Source organism: Trichosurus vulpecula, chromosome 9 (genome assembly GCF_011100635.1).
Source record: "Trichosurus vulpecula isolate mTriVul1 chromosome 9, mTriVul1.pri, whole genome shotgun sequence".
NCBI classification, from domain to species: domain Eukaryota; kingdom Metazoa; phylum Chordata; class Mammalia; order Diprotodontia; family Phalangeridae; genus Trichosurus; species Trichosurus vulpecula.
In genome coordinates, this window is record NC_050581.1 from 33,225,432 (window position 1) to 33,244,257 (window position 18,826).

The following is an 18,826-nucleotide window of genomic DNA, read 5'->3' on the forward strand; positions in this document are numbered from 1 at the left end:
GGTATTGACTGGTTAAGTGACTTGTCCAGGGTATCAGAGAAGGGACTTGAACCTACGTCTTCCTGATTCCAAGACTGCTTTTCTATTCTCTATCTACTCCAGTGGTTCTCAGGGTGTGGTCTGGGGAGACCTGAGGCAACCTTGAGACCCTCTCAGGAGGTCTGTGTGGTCAAAACAATTTTCTTAACATGAAGATGGTAAATATTGATAGATATAGCCCAAATAAACAAAAGCCCTTGAAGGAAGTCTTCAATAATTTTTAAGGGTGTAAAGGGGTCCTGAGACCACAAAGTTTGAGAACCACTCCTCTACTCTAAGCTGCCTCTCACTAATACTTTTATTTGCATCAAATAGTTGTGCTGTTAATACTGTAATTTGTTGGATAAATGGAATCATATAAATGGATTAATTTTTAAGTGACATTTTGTAAAACAACTGAAAAAGTTACAGTTTATAAACTTTTCTATTATGCTGAGTTCTGAAAACTTGGTCAAAACTGTCCTTTTGCAGAGATACTGTAATTTCAAGAACTAAAGTGTTTGTTAATAGTATTTTAACTTATGGTCATAGAGAAACTTAAAACATTTTTTCCTTGATTGGTTACAAATACACCAACAATGTAAAAATCCTGTTCACCACTTCAATAGTAGTTTTCTAAGTATAGAAATGGAAAGAAAAGACAAATTGACAAAAAGAGATGTTACAATCAGAGCTTACTGGCAGATTTAGTTCCTAAAGCTGTCCAAGTCACATGCATTTTTATTCTTGGAATTGGCTGAGACTCTCTGGGTTTTTGTTTATTTAAAAAATTTCGTAGATTGAAGGAAGAAGTTTTCTGTTAATAGTCTAGGATCCAGAGAAACAAACACATGAAACAAGTAAACCCACATTTTTTCAGGGTCCTTCCTTCTTTCCTTCCTTCCTTCTTTCCTTCCTTCCTTCCTTCCTTCCTTCCTTCCTTCCTTCCTTCCTTCCTTCCTTCCTTCCTTCCTTCCTTCCTTCCTTCCTTCCTTCCTTCCTTCCTTCCTTCCTTCCTTCCTTCTTTCCTTCCTTCCTTCCTTCCTTCCTTCCTTCCTTCCTTCCTTCCTTCCTTCCTTCCTTCCTTCCTTCTTTCCTTCCTTCCTTCCTTCCTTCCTTCCTTCCTTCCTTCCTTCCTTCCTTCCTTCCTTCCTTCCTTCTTTCCTGCCTTCCTGCCTTCTTCATTGCTTACCATTTAATTGATTGGGGTACTTTACACATTCCCTTTTATCTTTGTCCTCCCCTCTACTGCAGGATTTTCTCAAAAAAAAAAAAGCCAATCCTTTTCTGTTTCTTAAAGCACAAAATTTGTTAATTCTCGTACTTTGTGTTGTAGATTCTGAAAAATTTCACCTCAGTCCATCTTTCCCACGTGGAACTAAAGCACATGGGGCAGCAGCAGCATCTGGGGAAATACCCCATACATTTTCACCTATGTGGTGATGTGGATGATAAAGGAGGTTACAGACCTCAGACTTACCTGGACGGTGTGTCTATTCATCACTGCTTCTCCAGATGTGTTACTATCCATGGAACAGATGGTCTGCTGGTAGGTAGCCTCTTAAATCTAACCTTAAGTTATTGTTGAAAACAAAGCAGGCTGGAACCTTTTGCAAAATTAGCTCCTTGTGCCAAATTTCCATGGCCTTTCAACCACATCTAAATCATTTCTTTCACTCCATGCCTGGGTCATCTTGTTTCCACTGTGCTTTTAGATATTTATCTTTCTCCAGTAAGCTGGTTTTTCTAGCCAAAGCAGTTACAATACCAGGGGAATAAATAAAACTCGACATTTGACTTTTTTCTTTTTTTGCTGCCCCTGCCAATAGGGAAACTTCCTCATGCAGTTGTACTGAGAATGTTAAACTGAGTATCATTTGCACTTAATTTACAGTAAATCTTGTTACTAATGACATAATGGACTTATATTTCTGCAGATAAAAGACACTATTGGCTTTGACACACTAGGCCATTGTTTCTTCTTGGAAGATGGCATTGAGCAAAGGAATATTTTGTTCCACAACCTTGGGCTTGTCACCAAGCCAGGCACTCTTCTTCCCACTGACAGGAATAACACCATGTGTATAAGCATTAGAGGGAAAGTGTTTGGAGATTATATTCCCGTGCCTGCTACAGATTGCATGTGAGTACTTGGCAGACAGGGAAATTAAAAAAAAAACAAAACAACTCATTTGTTTATATTGGTGTTATGACTTTAGAAAATCTTAGAGTTTTGCAGTGGTCAAGGTTCTTCATGAAGAGATTTTTAATCTTTCTGAAAAAATACATTTCAGGGCCGTTTCAACATTCTGGATTGCTCATCCCAATAACCATCTGATAAGTAATGCAGCTGCTGGCTCACAGGTAAGGTACATGGGCCTCCCATTATGTTATTGAATTATTCTTTTTTTTTTTAAATTTAGATTTGTTATTTTTAGTTTACAACACTCAGTTCCACATGTTTTTGAGTTCCAGATTTTCTTCCCCTCGCTCCCCTCCCCTCTCCTCCCCAAGATGGCATGGAATCCGACATATCTTCCACATATAGCTTTGCATTAAACTTATTTATACAATTATCAAGTTGTTATTCAATTATTCTTAATATACGTTCACCAAGATTTTTGTGCGTGTGGTTCTATTTTGTGGTGCTATAAATACTCAATGCTTTTCCAGGGTATTCACCTGACCTGTTGTCACAAGGACAGAACAGAATTCTTCTCTCTGTTCTGGGTCCCTCTGTTATTTCAGCCTATAGAATAAGACAGATGCTGCCCTCAAGAACACTGTTGTCTCCAGTGTGTATTATGAGTATACTATATAATCATTGTCTTTAGTCTCTTTTGGCTTCTGTTGTTTAAGCTCTATGGGATTGAGTGGCTGCTATCTGAGTCATGGTTTTTAGTGATGATAAGCTGATTGCCTCAACTTTCCTTTCTGAGAATGGATTGTTTTAGAGGCTGTAGTAACAAGTGTTGAGCCTTTATGATACTAGGTAGAAAGTGGCCCTATTGGCTTCAGGCTCCCTCTCTCCTTTGTTTTAGGCAGCTGGATTCAGCCATGTGATTTGGCAGGCACGAGGGTGCTGGTTTGGATGACTGGGACAAGTTTTTTCAGCAGGCTAATTTTAGGTAGCTAATGGAGCTCCCTTGGTAGAGAGGGCTGATGTTGTCCTATGATGAGCTTGTAAAAACCCACACTTACGGTTTAACGGGTGTGCTCAAAAAAAAAAAAAAGAAAAGAAAAGACAAGACTTTTAAGTTGCTGTCTCCCTAAGGCAGTATCAGTGTTGGCCAAATAAAGCTAAAAAGTTATGAAATTTGCCTTCTTATCTTAATATATTGAGGGTGTATATTTTGAATATCACTACTATTAAAAGAAAATAGCTTTGAATGGAAAGAAATACATTACAATGCTTTCCAGAACTTGAGGATATGGTCTGTGTGAATCTGGCTTAAATCAAAAGACTAGCTGAAATGCATTCTCCTTTGGGAAAACTGGTATACAGGAGTCAGTGTTAGTACAGTGTCTGGCACATAGTAAGCAATTAAGAAATATTTATTGACTTGCTCCTGTTGAGACGATTTCTTCATGAATGTAAAATTCATAACATAATTCTAGCCCTCAAAGAGACTTCAAAATCAGGGGCCACCATGTCCAGTCCCCACATTTTACAAATGAGGGAAGTGAAGCCCAGTGAGTTTGTGACTTGTCCAGGGTCACATAGGTAGTTTAATTCAATCCTGACAGCCCTGTGTAGGCTTTTTGTTGGACAGGTCATAGACAGCCCTTCTCTGTGTTATGCTTTGTAATGACCCATATTTTGAAACTTCCAATCTGAAGACAGATCCTTCTAGATAGGATAACTATGATGTCAGTCAGTTGGTAGACATTTATTAGGTGCCTACTATGTGCTAAGCGCTGACCTCCCTAATCATTGTCAGTTAGCATTTTCCTTTGATATGTGTGATCTCAAGGACAAGAATCAAGAATAAAGATTTCTTCAGCTGTTTCAGGCTCTATATGTTGAATACAATTCTTGGAAAGAATCTATGGGGAAATGTAAGGAAATGTCATTCTCTTGCTGTGATACATAGTGTAAAAGATACGCCCTTTATGCGCTTGTGCCCTCTCTCTGTCTGTCTGTCTGTCTGTCTGTCCCTTTCTCTCACCTCAGGTTTGGTGCTATGGAATGAAGAAAGCATGTTCACCTTCGTTTCTTTCTTCCTAGGGAAATGCATCCAGCAAAGCTAGCTAATTCTTTGGCAGGACTTTCACTCTTGAAGTAAATGAAGCCCTTTCTTCGGTGTACATCTCCATGGTTCTTGTGCAGAGTTCCTTTTACCTGTTTTAACTGCACAGTCAACAAGGCAACAAGCATTCATTTAGCACTCACTTTGTGCCAGTCTCTATGCTTAGCGTCAGGGAAATAAATATAAGCAGAAAGGGCTTACATTCTAAGAGAAGACAATACACAACATGAAGCTAAAAGTTGGGGGTAGAGAAAGGGAAGGTGTGCAAGGGGAGAAAGTCTGGAGAGTCAGAAATGGACCGCGAGAAAAATGAAAATATGACTGGCCTGGGCAGTTATTTAAAATGAATTCTTGTAGGAACTACAAGGCCAAAGTATACTTCCAGGGTGAGGAAGCTGCAGAATGTGCTTCTAGGCTAGGGTGAAGAGGCTGCTTATGGAATGGTGGAAAAGTTCAAGAAACTCAGGCGTGGATCATGGAGAGTAATAAAGCACATTTTTTTTTTTTAACAAGAAAAAGCTGTGGGATCAGAGACCCATTTTAGGATGGTTTTTCCCTTTCCTTTTAACCTTCAAGTTTGGGTTGTATCTGTACTAAGCTCTTCTCCCTGCCCTCCAAGTATACTTTCTTTCATGTATCACCTTTGTGAAGATGCCAATAAGAGCAAATATATACATTTTTTCATATTAGCTCGTTAATGAGGTAGAATTATAGTCTTTTCAGAAGAAAAAAAATGTTATGCTTTATTCTCTCATGTTCTCAATTCACATAAGGTTTTCCTATTCAGTATTCTTAGGTTTCATCGGTTTGTTTCATCAAAGTAAGGTAGAAGATTATTTTATCCTGTGTATAGTGAGTCTTTGTTTATATTCTATGCTAATAGTTAGTAGACTAAGACAGACTAAATTATTTCCACTTTTATATCTTGAGTGCAGAAAATTCCTAAATCTTTCCTGTGTTCCTGTTAAGGGCAGTAACAAATTGACAACATTTCCAAGGCCAAACAGGATGCTGATTCATTTATGCTGTGTTTTTTCTTTTAAAAAAAAAGTTCCAGGACAGGAAGGGCATTAGAGCTATTTGCAAGAAGTCAATAAGATCTGTATGTTGGCTGAATGGTTGTCTAATGTGCATGACTCAGCTATTGATCATTTCGGGGCTGAACAAAAAACCTCATTGCTTAGACACAGTGTGTTGTCTTTGTGGTGAGTCTGTCGACTTGGCTCTTTCTTAAACATGTCTGGGAGTGATTTTAGTACTAGATAATAACCACAGACTTATTAAGCAAATGGTAGTATAAAACTTATTATTTCAGCATTTCCATTTTTTTTTGCCCAATATAAAAAACAAGATGAAATGGGTTTTAAGCCTGTTTTGTGGGTTCAAGCATACTATCTGTAGGCTTGGCTCTTTGTAATTTGTTCTTAACCCGAAACATTGTACATTAATGTTTAGTGAAATGGAATGAAATGATTGTTATAGAAAGAGATTGGATGAGAATGTCTTTTTAAAAAACATTTTTATTTTGTTAAATATTTCTGAATTGCATGTAAATTTTTTTGAAGTTCAATTTAAAAAATTTTGACTTCCAAATTCTCTCCCTGCCTCACACCTTTCCCTCCTTCTTGAGAAGGCAATTTGATATTGATTTTACATGTGAAATTATGTACAATCTAAACATTTCCATATTAGCTATGTTGCAAAAGAAAACAGACCCCAAAAAAGAGAAAAATAAAGAAAGTAAAAAATTCAATCTGCATCCAGAGTTCATCATTTCTCCCTCTGATGGTGGGCAGCATTTTTCATTATGGGTCCTTTGGAATTGTCTTGGACCATTGTCTTGATCTAGCTAAATCTTTCACAGTTGATCGTCCTTACAATATTGCTGTTGCTACATACAGTTTTCTCCCGATTCTGCTCATTTCACTTTGCATGAGTTCATCTAAGCATTCCCAGGTTTTTCTGAAACCATCCTGAGAAGAATGTTTTTTTTTAAATAAGTTTTTACTAATGATCTTTTCATTTTGATTTTAGGATGCTGGAATATGGTATTTATTCCACAAGGAAGCCACAGGGGAATCCAGTGCCTCATATGGATTAACCAAAGCAGAACTTACACCACTGGGTATTTTTTATAACAACAGGGTTCATTCAAATTTTAAGGTCAGTTCCTATTGTTTCTCGCACCAATGGGTAATTTTTTTTTTCTGGCAGAAAAGATGTGAGCACAATTGAGGAATGGAAGTTAAAACCAATTATAAAGGAAATTAATTTGAACTTTTGAACTAATTACTCTAACAAATATATGAAGGATGGTTTTATTTGCATATTGTATAGGCTTTCTTTGAGGAAAGAAGCTCACTGATACATTTAGGTAGCTTCAGAATTTTCATACTATGTAAGTCCTGAGGTATATTAGGGTTTATCACTGCAGTAACACTAACATGAGGGCATTCCTTTATCCCAATTGGCAGCAGGAATATCTGAACTGAGTAATTTTGTAGAAATGTATTTCACATGTGGCTGGTCTCACATATGTACTTTATCCATATTCAGTGAGACATGTTTAACCGTGCTAGACACCTTTACCTCCCAGGACACACACACACACACACACACACACACACACACACACAACTTTATTTGGAATACACTTTACTTCACTTAAAACTTTTAGATGTATTTCTAATCCTCTTTAAATTAGATATAAGTTTCAGGAGGAAGGAATCTTTTTGTCCCATCTGTGATATCACAGTGATTAGTACTATGCCATTATGATCAATAACATTTAACTGATTGAGTAAATGAATGAGTGAAGTGTTTCTTCCTTAAATGGATTTGACTACTTAAAAAAAAAAGTCAAGTAGAACCTTTTATGATGTTGGAATCTTTGGTTGTTGGGGGAAGATGGACGAATGGTTTCCTCGTAATGTAAATCTGACATAAATCGTAATCTATCTGGTTTTTAATAGTAATACCGTGTTTTTTGTGTTACATGAAGTCCAGAATCTTTGCCTATAAATGTGTTTCATGTCAGTTTTAAATGAATATGGTGCTATTCAGATATTTCTCTAAAAACTACATACTTTACAGAGCTTAAAAAAATAATACTTCACTTATTTATTTATTCATTTAAATAGTAATTTATTTAAAAAAGAAAGAAGGGAACAAACATATCAACTGGCCACTTTGTGTCAGGCACCATGCTAAGCACTTACAAACGTTATCTCATTCGGTACTCACAACAATCCTGGGAGGTAAGCAATGTTATTCCCATTTTACAGTTGAGGAAACTAAGGTAGACTGAGGTTAAATGACTTTCCCAGGGTCACAGAGCTAGTAAGTATCTGAGGTGGAATTTGAACTCAGGTCTTCCAGACTCCAGTCGCAGTTCATTGTTCACTTTGCCTCTTAGCTGCCTCTAAAGAGTAATAATCACTCACGTGGATATAGAGTACTTTGTGGTTAAAAGCATTTTCCTTGCAGCAATCCCTCGAGGAAATAGAGTATTATTTAACCAAGATCACTTAGGAAATGTCAGAGTCCCTAACTAACATCTGTAAGCCTTGTTTTTGAGATTGTTTTTCACTCTGCCGTGTCATAGGGCAGATTACTTTCATTCCAAGAACAGCCTGGTATTTGTGGGATGAAGAGACATTTCAAAGTAATCGTATGTGAAAGCATTTTTTTCCACAAATGTTTAATATGGTAGTTTAATAGACATTTGGCAAGTGAAGTGTTCTCAATATGATTTTTCACTTTTGCTTCATAAGACACAGGATGTTATAGGGGAGTCTCTCAGCGGGGCCTCAGTTTCTTCTTCTCTATTGTGGATTATTAGAGTCAATGGTCTCTGAAGTTCCTTTAAGCTCTAGATCCTGTGACCAAGGGTCAGAATATTGGGATTTGAGTTTGTTTCTCTGATGTTTACTAGCCCTGTACCTGGAGGTTAGTTATGACTCCTCTGAGCCTCAAATAAACTTAACTCTAATGCAGGTGGTTGCCTCACCTGACCAGGGAGTTGTAAAATGTAAAATGCCATTTTTACTTTTAGTATTCTAAATGTATAAACATAGATATTTATTTTTTCAATTTTTGGATGAGAATTTTAAAATGAAAATTGTGTGAATGATTAATTTGTTTTCGCCCTAAGTAAGAAATCCATATAATGACCATTCCCCAAAATAATTTTACTATCAAAATTAAGTGCATGTACCAATAACAGATTATCCACTCGTGGATATTTTGTACAACATCTGCATTATATTCATTATACTTATATAAATATCACTATTACACACAGGACACTTGTGATTTGAGCAGAAGGCTTCAGGATTTTCAGTCCATATGCTACAGTATTTCCTTTCCACTTCTGAACGATAAGCAGTGGCCATCTTGTCAATCAAGTACCCCAGTGACTGAAGCAACTTTGACCCATTGTTTCTCAGTGAGAAGAAATGTTTCACTCAGTGTCTGTGTATCTCAGCATCAGATGCTGTCAGATGTATGAGAGTTTTCCCCAGGTTTTAGTCTTTTTTATGTCCCTGGGAGAGGTTTATATTGAAACAAGACAAAATGAGCTAAATTTTTGACATAGCTTAAAAAAGAAAAGGGGTCCTTTTGCAACATATTTAGAATTTCTTTTTAGTTTCAGGTTTATTTGTAAAAGAAGATTGGCTAAAGGGGTTTCTTGACTCGTACATGTGGTCATGGTTTTAAGCACATGCTCCTTAATTATGTTTTCCAGGCAGGTTTGTTTATCGACAAAGGTGTAAAAACAACCAATGCCAGTGCTTCTGATCCAAGAGAGTATCTCTGTTTGGATAACAGCGCAAGGTATATATCTAAATTCTAAAATTCTACTCAGTGTATACTAAGCCAGTGGAAACTTTCTAAATTAAATCATTGATAAGAAATGCAATTCAACAGCTATTTGTTATGTGCCTACTGTGTGTCTGGCACTGTGCTGGGGACAAAAAGATAAAGACGAAAACAGTTCCTACCTTCCGAGAGCTTATGTTTTACTGATGGGGTGGTGCTGGTGGGTGGGTGGGGTGGGGAGATAACACATACACAGAGAAGTAAATACAAAATTACACAATGATTTCTGGAGAGAGGCTACTAATATGGGGGGAATCAGGAGATGATAATAGTAAATAATAATAATAATAAGTCACATTTGTGGGGTGGGTTATCCCCAGTTTATACTTGGAAGAAGCAGTTTTATAGAAAGTAAGTGACTTGCTCAGGGTCACACAACAGAAGTTTTACAGCTGGATTTGAACTTGGGTCTCTCCTGATTCCATTGTGCTACACTGACACTAGAAACAAAAATTAAAATGAAGTATTCAAAAAATCTGGAATAGCCCTTTTTGTGAGTGTTGTGGAAACATATTCTATTGTTTTGGCATCTACGCAGCACTATAAGCTTCTTCAAATACCACAGAAGTAACTGGTGCCTTTTCTGTTTATGTGGCTCTTTCCCCATTCTTGTTGGTGCCATCTTTAGTCAATTAGTAAACATTTATTAAGCACCTACTATGTGTCAGGCACTGTGCTAAGGATACAAAAGGAGGCAAAAGACAGTCCCTGCCCTCAAAGGAGCTCACAATCTAATGGGGGAGGCAAGAGGCAAACAAATATATTCAAAGCAAACTATATACAGGATAAATATTAAATGATTAAAAGAGGGGAAGCACTAGAGTTAAGAGGTATTGGGGAAGGCTTCCTGTAGAAGGTGGAATTTTAGTTGGGACTTAAAGGAAGCCAGGGAGGTCAGGAGTAGGAGTGGAGGAGAGAGAGCATTCCAGGCATGGAGGACAGCCAGAGAAAATGCCCAGAACTTCTTCCTTTCAGAGCCTTCTACCTGTTTTCCCAATAAATTTAATATGTGGCTTACCTTCTTCCTTTCCACCCCAAGGCCTGCCATATAATCCTCAGGGACTTGGGTAGCTAGTATGTTGATGAGCTAACAACCTGATTACTTAGTTCCCCAGCTCCCCCAGATCCAGTAATTTCTTCTGCCACTCTACTTCTGCCGTGCTCCTGTAATTTCACTGCCTCCAGGAACTAGAATTTTGAAATTCCATTCTAATTCTGCAACCTTTTATCTTTCTACTTCTCCTGCTCTCAATCATGATTTTCCTTATAACCACTAGTCCTTTGAGACCATCTCTATTCTATTCAGTTTCTCCTGTTTTGTCTTTACTTGCCTTGATACTGAACCTTGGTCCTATGGTCTGCCTCTGTAATGTTTGACTACTACCCTAGAATCCCTTGCCTGGCTGACCTAACATTCTCAACTTGCTAATCCTCATCCTCTCACCCCTCTGCTGCCATTCCAATTTGGCTTATGCTCCAGGGCCTCAGAGCATTGCTGAGGGAAAAAAGTCATAAAATAAGCTGATTTTAGAGACAGAATTTATCATTCACAATCTCAGCGGGCCCTTGATTGATGTAGTTTGACATACTTTTTATTGTACTCTTATTAATTCCCTGTCTCTTCTCCCACAGTAATAAATCCAACTCTTCCCAGCCCCCCACCCCTATAGCAACCTATCATACTCTTATACTTTCAACAGAAGATTTAGCCTCTTAATTAAAAAGCTTGAGGCCATCTCCTGTGGGCTCCCTCATTCATTCATCCCACACTGTTCCACTCCTCACAGCTTCTTAGAATTATCACCAAATTATTCTCTCTTGCTTCCTTCTGGTCACAGAAGAAAAGGCATCTATTCCTAATGTCTATAGATGAATTTCTTTACCTGAGCCCTTGATTGCATTCCCCACCTTCCTTCTTCATGACTTTGTTTCAGCAGTTATTCTCCTCCCTTCTGTCTCTGTCTCTCTCATGCATCTTTAATAGCGTCCTTTCTATTGGCTTCTTTTCATCTACCTATAAATACATTTATGTCTTCCCTAGTCCTAAAAAAGTCATCTTTAAAAAAAAGATGCTTCGTTGTCTTTCTTCTATTTCTTTTCTTGTTTTATTGCCCATCTCAATCCTCTTTTCCCTTCCCCATCCCTTCATCATTGCAGAATAAAAAGACAAAATCCTTGCAACAAATCTATGTAATCAAATAAAACAATTTCCCAGACCGATTGTCTGGTAACGTAACTCTTATTCTGCATCATGAATAGATCAACTTTCTGTCAGAGAGTAACATGCTTTCTCCTCAGTCCTTTGGAATCAGGGTTGGTCATTGCATTCATCAGATTTGAGTATTTCAAAGTTGTTTTTCTTCATAATGTTTTTATCGACTTGTCCTCCTGGTTCTGCTCACTTCCTAACCAATCTTTAAAGTACAGCTGAAGTGCTACCTTTTCTGTGAAGCCATTCTTAAACCTTCTCATTGTTCATAATTTTTCTGCTTGGGTCTCCTGCAGCCTCTATAACATATTTATGCATTGCAGTTAGCTGATCATATGTGATGATTCTTTAATAGATTGTACTCTCCATGAGAATATCTCTTAGCTAAAATTTTTTCCCTTTCCCTAGTACCTAGCAGAGTACTTTTACACAGAATAGATTTACGATAAAAGTTTCTTGAATGGAATCACCTTTTATCAGCAATTTGACATTTCTGCATAGTTTCAGAAAGCCATTGCTTCCTGCTCATTGAAGAAAGAGGAATGTAGTTAAGCAATAATGTAATAATTGTAATGTATCATAATAATGTATTTCCAGAGGAGGCCTGCAAAAAGCACTGAATGACCCCTGAATTCAGCTATGCTGAGAAGGTGAGGCAGTGCATTTTTGACTAGAATTACAGCTTATTTTTAGGTAGTGAAATGAAGAATTGTCTCCTTCAAGGGGAGTCCAGGTTGGTCAAGTCAAGTTAACAAGCATTTATTAAGGGCTTTGTATATGCTTAGCACTGTTTTAAGTTTTGGAAATACAAGGAAAGGCAAAAACAAGGAAAGGCCCTGAAGGAAGTTATATTTTAATGGGGAAATATGTAAAACATATACAGAATATATGAACGAAACTAGTTCTCCTACAGTGAGAAACTAGTTCTCCTATATAGACATCCATTGAGATGTCTAGACGGTTGTTGGTATCAGGAATGTACCATGGAAATTTTCTTGTCTACAAATGTAAAAATTCGTTATAATTCTGATGGCTATGTATTACTCATCTTGCAGGGTTTTTGGGAGAGAGGAGGAGGAGGAGGAGGAGAAGGAAGAAGGAGAGGGGAGAGAAAAAAGGAAGAGAGGAGAGAGAGGGAGGGGAGAGAGAAGGAGGCAGGGGGGGAGAGAGAGAGAGAGACAGATCGACAAGAGAGAGGGATTATTGTACATGGCACAGAGATTTAAATAGCTTGAAGGTTTTTAAAAATGTTTTACACAAACCTGTGATCCTCACAGCAACCCTGTGAAATACATTCTATAGGTATTATCCCATTTCATAGCTGAGATGCAGAATGATTTAGATTAAATTACTTTCTCAAAGTCAAATAGCCAGTAAGTGTCTGAAGCAGTATTTGAAACCAGGTCTTCCTCATTCTAAGTCCGATTCCCTATCCACTTTCATGTTATTCCATGGTATTATCTAAATCATGTTATCATCCTAAAATGGCATTTTCCTTTCTTCTGTGAATCTTGTCATTTTCTAGCATTGTAGCATTTTCCTACAGTAGGTTTAGTGGGATGTTTGTCCAAGCTAATGTGAATTGATGAGTTCCACAGTGTGGTGATCATCTGAGCTCCTGTTTTCTCTTTAACATTCTTGACTTCAAGTCATAAGCAGAACCAACGTTATTTTCCTTTTCAGCCAAAGTGGTAAGCCACTATGTATATAATGTGCAACATTTCAGGCATAACTACATAATTTGAGCCAAGATAAACATAGCTCCAAAAATGGAAATAAAAATTTTGAGTATGTCAGGAAAACAAAGGGCAAGATGGGTCAACTCAGAAAATTGTACAAAAAGGAAATTGTATGTTCAGTAAAAAGTCCTGGGTCTTGATTAATTTTATTCCTTCTCTGATGCAACATAGATTAATTACTAATGTGACTTGTCTAATAGCCAAGATTGAGAGATATTATAGGTTAGGTTGATGGGCCTTACAAAATATAAGGCTAGGCCTAGTCTTTAGCAAGGAATTGAAGGAAGAAATATTCCTGTAGATCACGAAGTCTGACTTCAGTGTGAAGTGAGGTTCATTAGTGAGGCGTGGGATTAAGAGAAAGCTGTGGAAAATATGAGTTGGTAAAATTAGTCAGCAGGATTCTACAAAGGTCAGATCTATTCTGAGATACTTTAAAGTGATTCAGACAGCATTTGAAAAGTTAAGAGTAACATTTAAAGGAAATAAATAAGAAATTTGAGACCACACAGTTGATCAAAGTATAAAAAAGGAAAGATGATGGCTGACTAGGTTTAGAAATCTACCTTGAGATCGTACCATCTTTATTCTCCTCATTTATTTATCAGAGATCTCGTGCTTACTACATTGCTAAGGAGTGTGCTAAATATAGTGTCAACATATGTTTGTCATATATGTTGTAGCCAAAGGTATTGAGAAACTATGAAATCCTTATATAGAATTGGCAGATCAGTAGCCAAAAGGACAGATATAGTAAAGATCCTATAAAATCGTTATCAGACATGGTAAATCAAACTATTTGCATTCACTAGAATAAGAAATACTTTATTTCGGTTAGTGTTTGTAATGTTATGGCTAATCATGAAATCTCTTTGATCCCAGTAACCCTCATATATATGCATACATTAACAATTCATAGGAAAGGAAATGAGAATTCCATTTGGAAATAATTATTGAGACTACCATTTTGTAGAAGAAAAGTGACAGCACATTTTGACAACTTTCTTGGGCATTTAACTTCATACAAAAAAAATGTCCATGATGTACACACATACATTCAGGTAACTCAGATATAGGAATCCATGATTAAATTGCCAACTAAATGACTAATAAGCCAGTTCATGAATGAAACATTAGGTTGATGACTTCCATAGGATATACACGGCACTAAAGCTTAAAAAACTGCATTATGACTTTTTGGGATATCTCTGTCTATCTCTGTGCGTGTATATGTATGCACATATGCACGCACACACACACTCACATATGCAGCAAGGTGGCACAATGGATAGAATACTGGCCCTGGAGGTGGGGGGACCTGAGTTCAGATCCAGCCTTAGACACTTGATGCTTACTAGCTTTGTGACCCTGGGTAAGTCACTTAACCCTGATTGCCTCCCCATTTAAAAAAAATATATATATAGTATGTATATATAGTGTGTACGTGTATATATTTTAGACCTTCAGAAAGACAAATTCACTCACCAGTTAATCAGATGAATTTTATGCTAGCAAGATGTCAAACTCCAGAATTTGAAAGAAAGGCACATAAAGCCTTGTGTGGTGAAAAATTGGAAATTTGAGCTAAGCTTAAAAGATACCAAGAGATACCAAGATATAAAAGATACCAGGAGAGCCAAAAAAAAGAAAAGATGTGATTAAAAGGAAAATAAATCAAGAGAGCATCTATTCTAAAGCATCAACAGAAGACTGTCAGTTTAATGAGCCATCATGGCACAGGAAGCAACAAACAGATTGCCTAGATTTAGCTCTAGAAATGTCTAGAGAGGCATTGATGTTGCAACATGGTGTGGTATCGAGGACAATTTTTTTTTCATCTTATTTTGGCTCTCACTGAGAACATTGTGCAGTTTGCCTTACAAGAATACTCCATCTGCTTGATATTATGTAAGGACGAGGATACTACTCAGCTGTGATCCTATCCCATGGAGGCTGATTGGTAGCTTGAGAGTCAGAGGAATTGTTCCTGCTGGGGTAGGGTTCTTGGAGAAAGTTGGAGGCAAGAAAAAGCAAGTAGGTCTGGATTAAAACTCACATATAATACTGAATCGAAGGATGGATTTATTGCATTCGTGTCTATTGTCAGGACAAGGGTTGAATAGAATGCATATGTGAGTGAGAATGGCCTCTGTTCAGTAGAAGCTTAAATTCCTACTTAACGAATATTTATGACTGTATCTTTGCTAATTGACAAGGCTGATCTCAACAACTGGAATATCTTTTTTTCTTTTATGGGTGGGGTCTTTGTAAAAAAATAAGTTTGATACCTTTAAAATATATCAGTCATTTCTGGATATAAGTTCCTAACCCCCCTGGAACAGAACCTTACCCTCACCCCCTTGGCACTTTGTGATCAATCAGTTGGTCCACACTCATTCACTGAGTACTACCTCTGGGCCTTGGCACCATTCTAAGTTCTGGGAATACGAAGAGAGGCAAGAAGCAGTTTTTGTCTGTTGCCTATGAAGGCTTTAGCAGCTGGGGGTCTCCTGCAGAACATGGAATTTGAACTGAGTTTTGAAACAAGCTGGCAAAAGTAAGAGGTGGAAGTGAGGGGGCAGAGCATTCCAGGCATGGGGACTATAACAAAGAAAAATGGTAAGGCAGAAACAACCACATCTGATGATGCATTTGACATTCTGCTCTTGTGGCCCCCTTCTTCCCCAGAGAAAGGAGAAAAGTTCCATTATTGGTTCTCTGGAACCAATATCAGTGATTAGTTATTCAGACTTAGTCTTTTTTTTTTCAGGGCAGCTAGGGGGCCACAGTGGACAGAACATTGGGCTTGAGGTCAGGAAGACCTGAGTTCAAATAAGGCTTCGACACTTATTAGCTGTGCGGCTTTGGATAATCGTTTAGACTCTGTTTGCCTTAGTTTCCTTAGCTGTGAAGTGGAGATAGTAACAGTAGCTACCTCCCAGGCTTGTGGGAATCAAATGAGATAATACTTGTAAAGTGTTTAACACAGTGCCTGACACATAGTAGGCACTATATAAATGCTTATTCCCTTCCTCTTAGTGTTTTCTTTGATTATAGTCATTATGAATATCATTAATCTGGTTCTGCTTCTTCTTACTGTGCATCAGTTCTTGTAGATCTTCCTACGTTTCTCTGAATTTCTCATTTACCATTTCTTATTGTATAAAAACATTCCATTACATACGTCATAGTTTGTTCAGTTGTTTATCTATCAGAAGTCATGTGGTTGTTAGTTTTTTTTTCTTTAATTAAAAAAAAAACACAAAAATGCTGCTACAAATATTTTGGTATATATTGAAACTTTTGTTTTGATTTTAACTCCTTGGGAGTAATGTTCCCAATTGAGGGATGAACGTGGATATATTGATCTGTATAGAAAACATCCATGACATGTATAACTAGAAAAGGAAGAAGGCTAGTCATATAGAAAGAGTAAGGCTTGGCACATGGACCACCTGAATGAGCATTACGCTGGTATCCCATCTAAGAGGAAGACTTCTAGAGGATTAGATAAATGATCACAGAGGATTTATAAGAAGCCCAGACTAAAAATACATAGATGTTTATGAACACACTATTGTAGGAAAGGCCCACACTGATAAAATCATGTATCAATGGGAAAAAAATGATCTTGTATTTCTTTGAATTTTTGAAATATTAATATAATGCTAATATGGACAGAGATTGAAGCTAACATTAATTTTAAATCAAATTAAAAGTTCTCTTTTTTTTAAAGCCTAATAAGTTATGCAGGTAAAAATAAATATGCTACCTAATCCATATCTATAGTATTTTTCTTTTACAGTATTTGTACTTTCTTTCCCTTATCTCAAGGTTTCGACCTCATCAAGATGCCGACCTAGAAAAACCCCGTGTTGCTGCGCTCATTGACAGACTCATTACTTTTAAAAATAATGATCATGGAGCATGGGTCCGAGGAGGAGATATCATCATTCAGAATTCAGCGTATGTGACCTAACCTCAAAATAGTTTAATGGACAGTTGAAGACTTTTTTTTTCCCATGATGTTAAATGTGGGAGAAGATGGTATCGTAACCTGTGATTATCCTCCTCCTCTTAACGTAAGGGAGGAATCACACCTCCTCTACCTCACCAAATCTAACAAAAGTTGTCTCATTTTACTTCTCTCTTGGTTTTAGCCTTTATCTTTTGCCTCATGGAATATTGTACGTCAAACTCTCCTCTCTTTTATATTCGGCTGCCAAGTTCTGTGATGATCCTGACTGTGGCTCCTTTTTTTTTTTTTGGTTGTTTGCAGTATTTTGTCTTTGACCAAAATTTCTGGGATTTAGCTAAAGTTCTTAGGGGAAAATTTATATCCCACAGCTGTTTCAGGGGCTTCCCCCTTTCCTGGCCCCAGGGCTGTGGTGATGATTTCTTTACCACTAGGGTCTTTTACTTACTTGGTCTCTTTCAAATGGTTTCTTTTCCTACTTCCTTCTTTCCTACATCTTACTTCTTTCCCTGAAAAAAAGCAGAAACTAGGAATTTAATTCTATGTGAATAAGAAGGGTAATGTCCTAAAACCAAATAAAAATGAGGAAAAACGTAGGTTTACTTAGAGGCTATCAAACGTTTTTTTCCCCCTCTTAAACTGTTTCATTGCCATTCAAAACAAAACTCTTCCACTATTATCTTAATAGGTTTGTTGACTTAAGTTTTTAACATGGCCCGTGGCTATAATATACATTTTCACTCCCAATATGTGTATAATTTGAAGAGAAGGGTGCTCTATGTTGGGAATAGATTTAATGCTCAAGGATTGTTGAATTCTATTCTTGGATATGACATTATTATCATCTGTAGTTTTTGGCAGTTTAAATTCCTTTCTGACCTTGCCATCCAAGAAAATGGATGGGTGGACTAACCAAAGCAAGTATTGGAGGATTAATGTTGAAAGGATTTGATGATAATAAGCTGATGTTAGTAATATAAAATTATTTGATTGAAGTTGTCTCTTTGAACTCTGTTCATGTATTGGGGAGAGTAAAAATTGTTGGTCCTATTGAGATTTTCCAGAATTTAAATAATGAGAGAGTTGCTTTCTTTTACATGATTAATTGAATTTCTCTCATTTCATTTTTCTTGCAGATTTGCTGATAATGGAATAGGCTTAACCTTTGCCAGGTCAGTAACTGCTTACAGCATTTTTCATCGATTTATTTTCTCTCTCTCCTATCTTCCTTGCCCCACCCCTCCATGTTTAAGTTTGCCACTATGATTCCATTTGACTTTGATTTTGTAAACAAAGATAAAATAATACAGGAAAGCTAGGAAGGGTGCTTTCTGAAAATGTTTATGCAGTTCAACAAATATTTATTAAGCATTGTATTATAGACACTGGGGAGTATAAAGATGAAGAGGACACTGTTTTTGCCTGCAGGAAGCTTGTATAACCTTACATTCAAGAAGGAGATAACATGTCCACGAAGAAATATAATAAAAAAAACTGAATATCAATGGTTCATACGTGAGAGAGCTACAGAGAGTTTTAGGAGAGAGATTTCTTCAGGCCTGATACCATCAGAAGGCAAAAATTTACTTACGTTGAGTAAGGAGTTCTTGGGTAGCTTGGTGCCACAGCAGCTAGAGTTCTGGGCCTGGAGTCAAGAAGACTCATCTCCCTGAGTTCAAATCTGGCTTCAGACACTTCCCTGGGCAAATCACTTAACCCTGTTTGTCTCAGTTTCCTCATCTGTAAAATGAGC

General features: G+C 37.2%; 1 protein-coding gene across 5 annotated transcripts in view; it reads left to right on the forward strand.

The window, feature by feature from the left end:
• Positions 1 to 18,826, forward strand: part of CEMIP2 (cell migration inducing hyaluronidase 2) — a 97,260-nt gene that overhangs the window by 39,305 nt on the left and 39,129 nt on the right. For all 5 annotated transcript variants that reach the window (XM_036738151.1, XM_036738152.1, XM_036738150.1 and 2 more), the window contains 7 exons: positions 1,355 to 1,567; positions 1,956 to 2,161; positions 2,313 to 2,382; positions 6,303 to 6,431; positions 9,016 to 9,104; positions 16,932 to 17,063; positions 18,210 to 18,245. In XM_036738151.1, the coding sequence (XP_036594046.1) occupies positions 1,355 to 1,567; positions 1,956 to 2,161; positions 2,313 to 2,382; positions 6,303 to 6,431; positions 9,016 to 9,104; positions 16,932 to 17,063; positions 18,210 to 18,245 (875 nt within the window). The remainder of the gene's footprint in view (positions 1 to 1,354; positions 1,568 to 1,955; positions 2,162 to 2,312; positions 2,383 to 6,302; positions 6,432 to 9,015; positions 9,105 to 16,931; positions 17,064 to 18,209; positions 18,246 to 18,826) is intronic.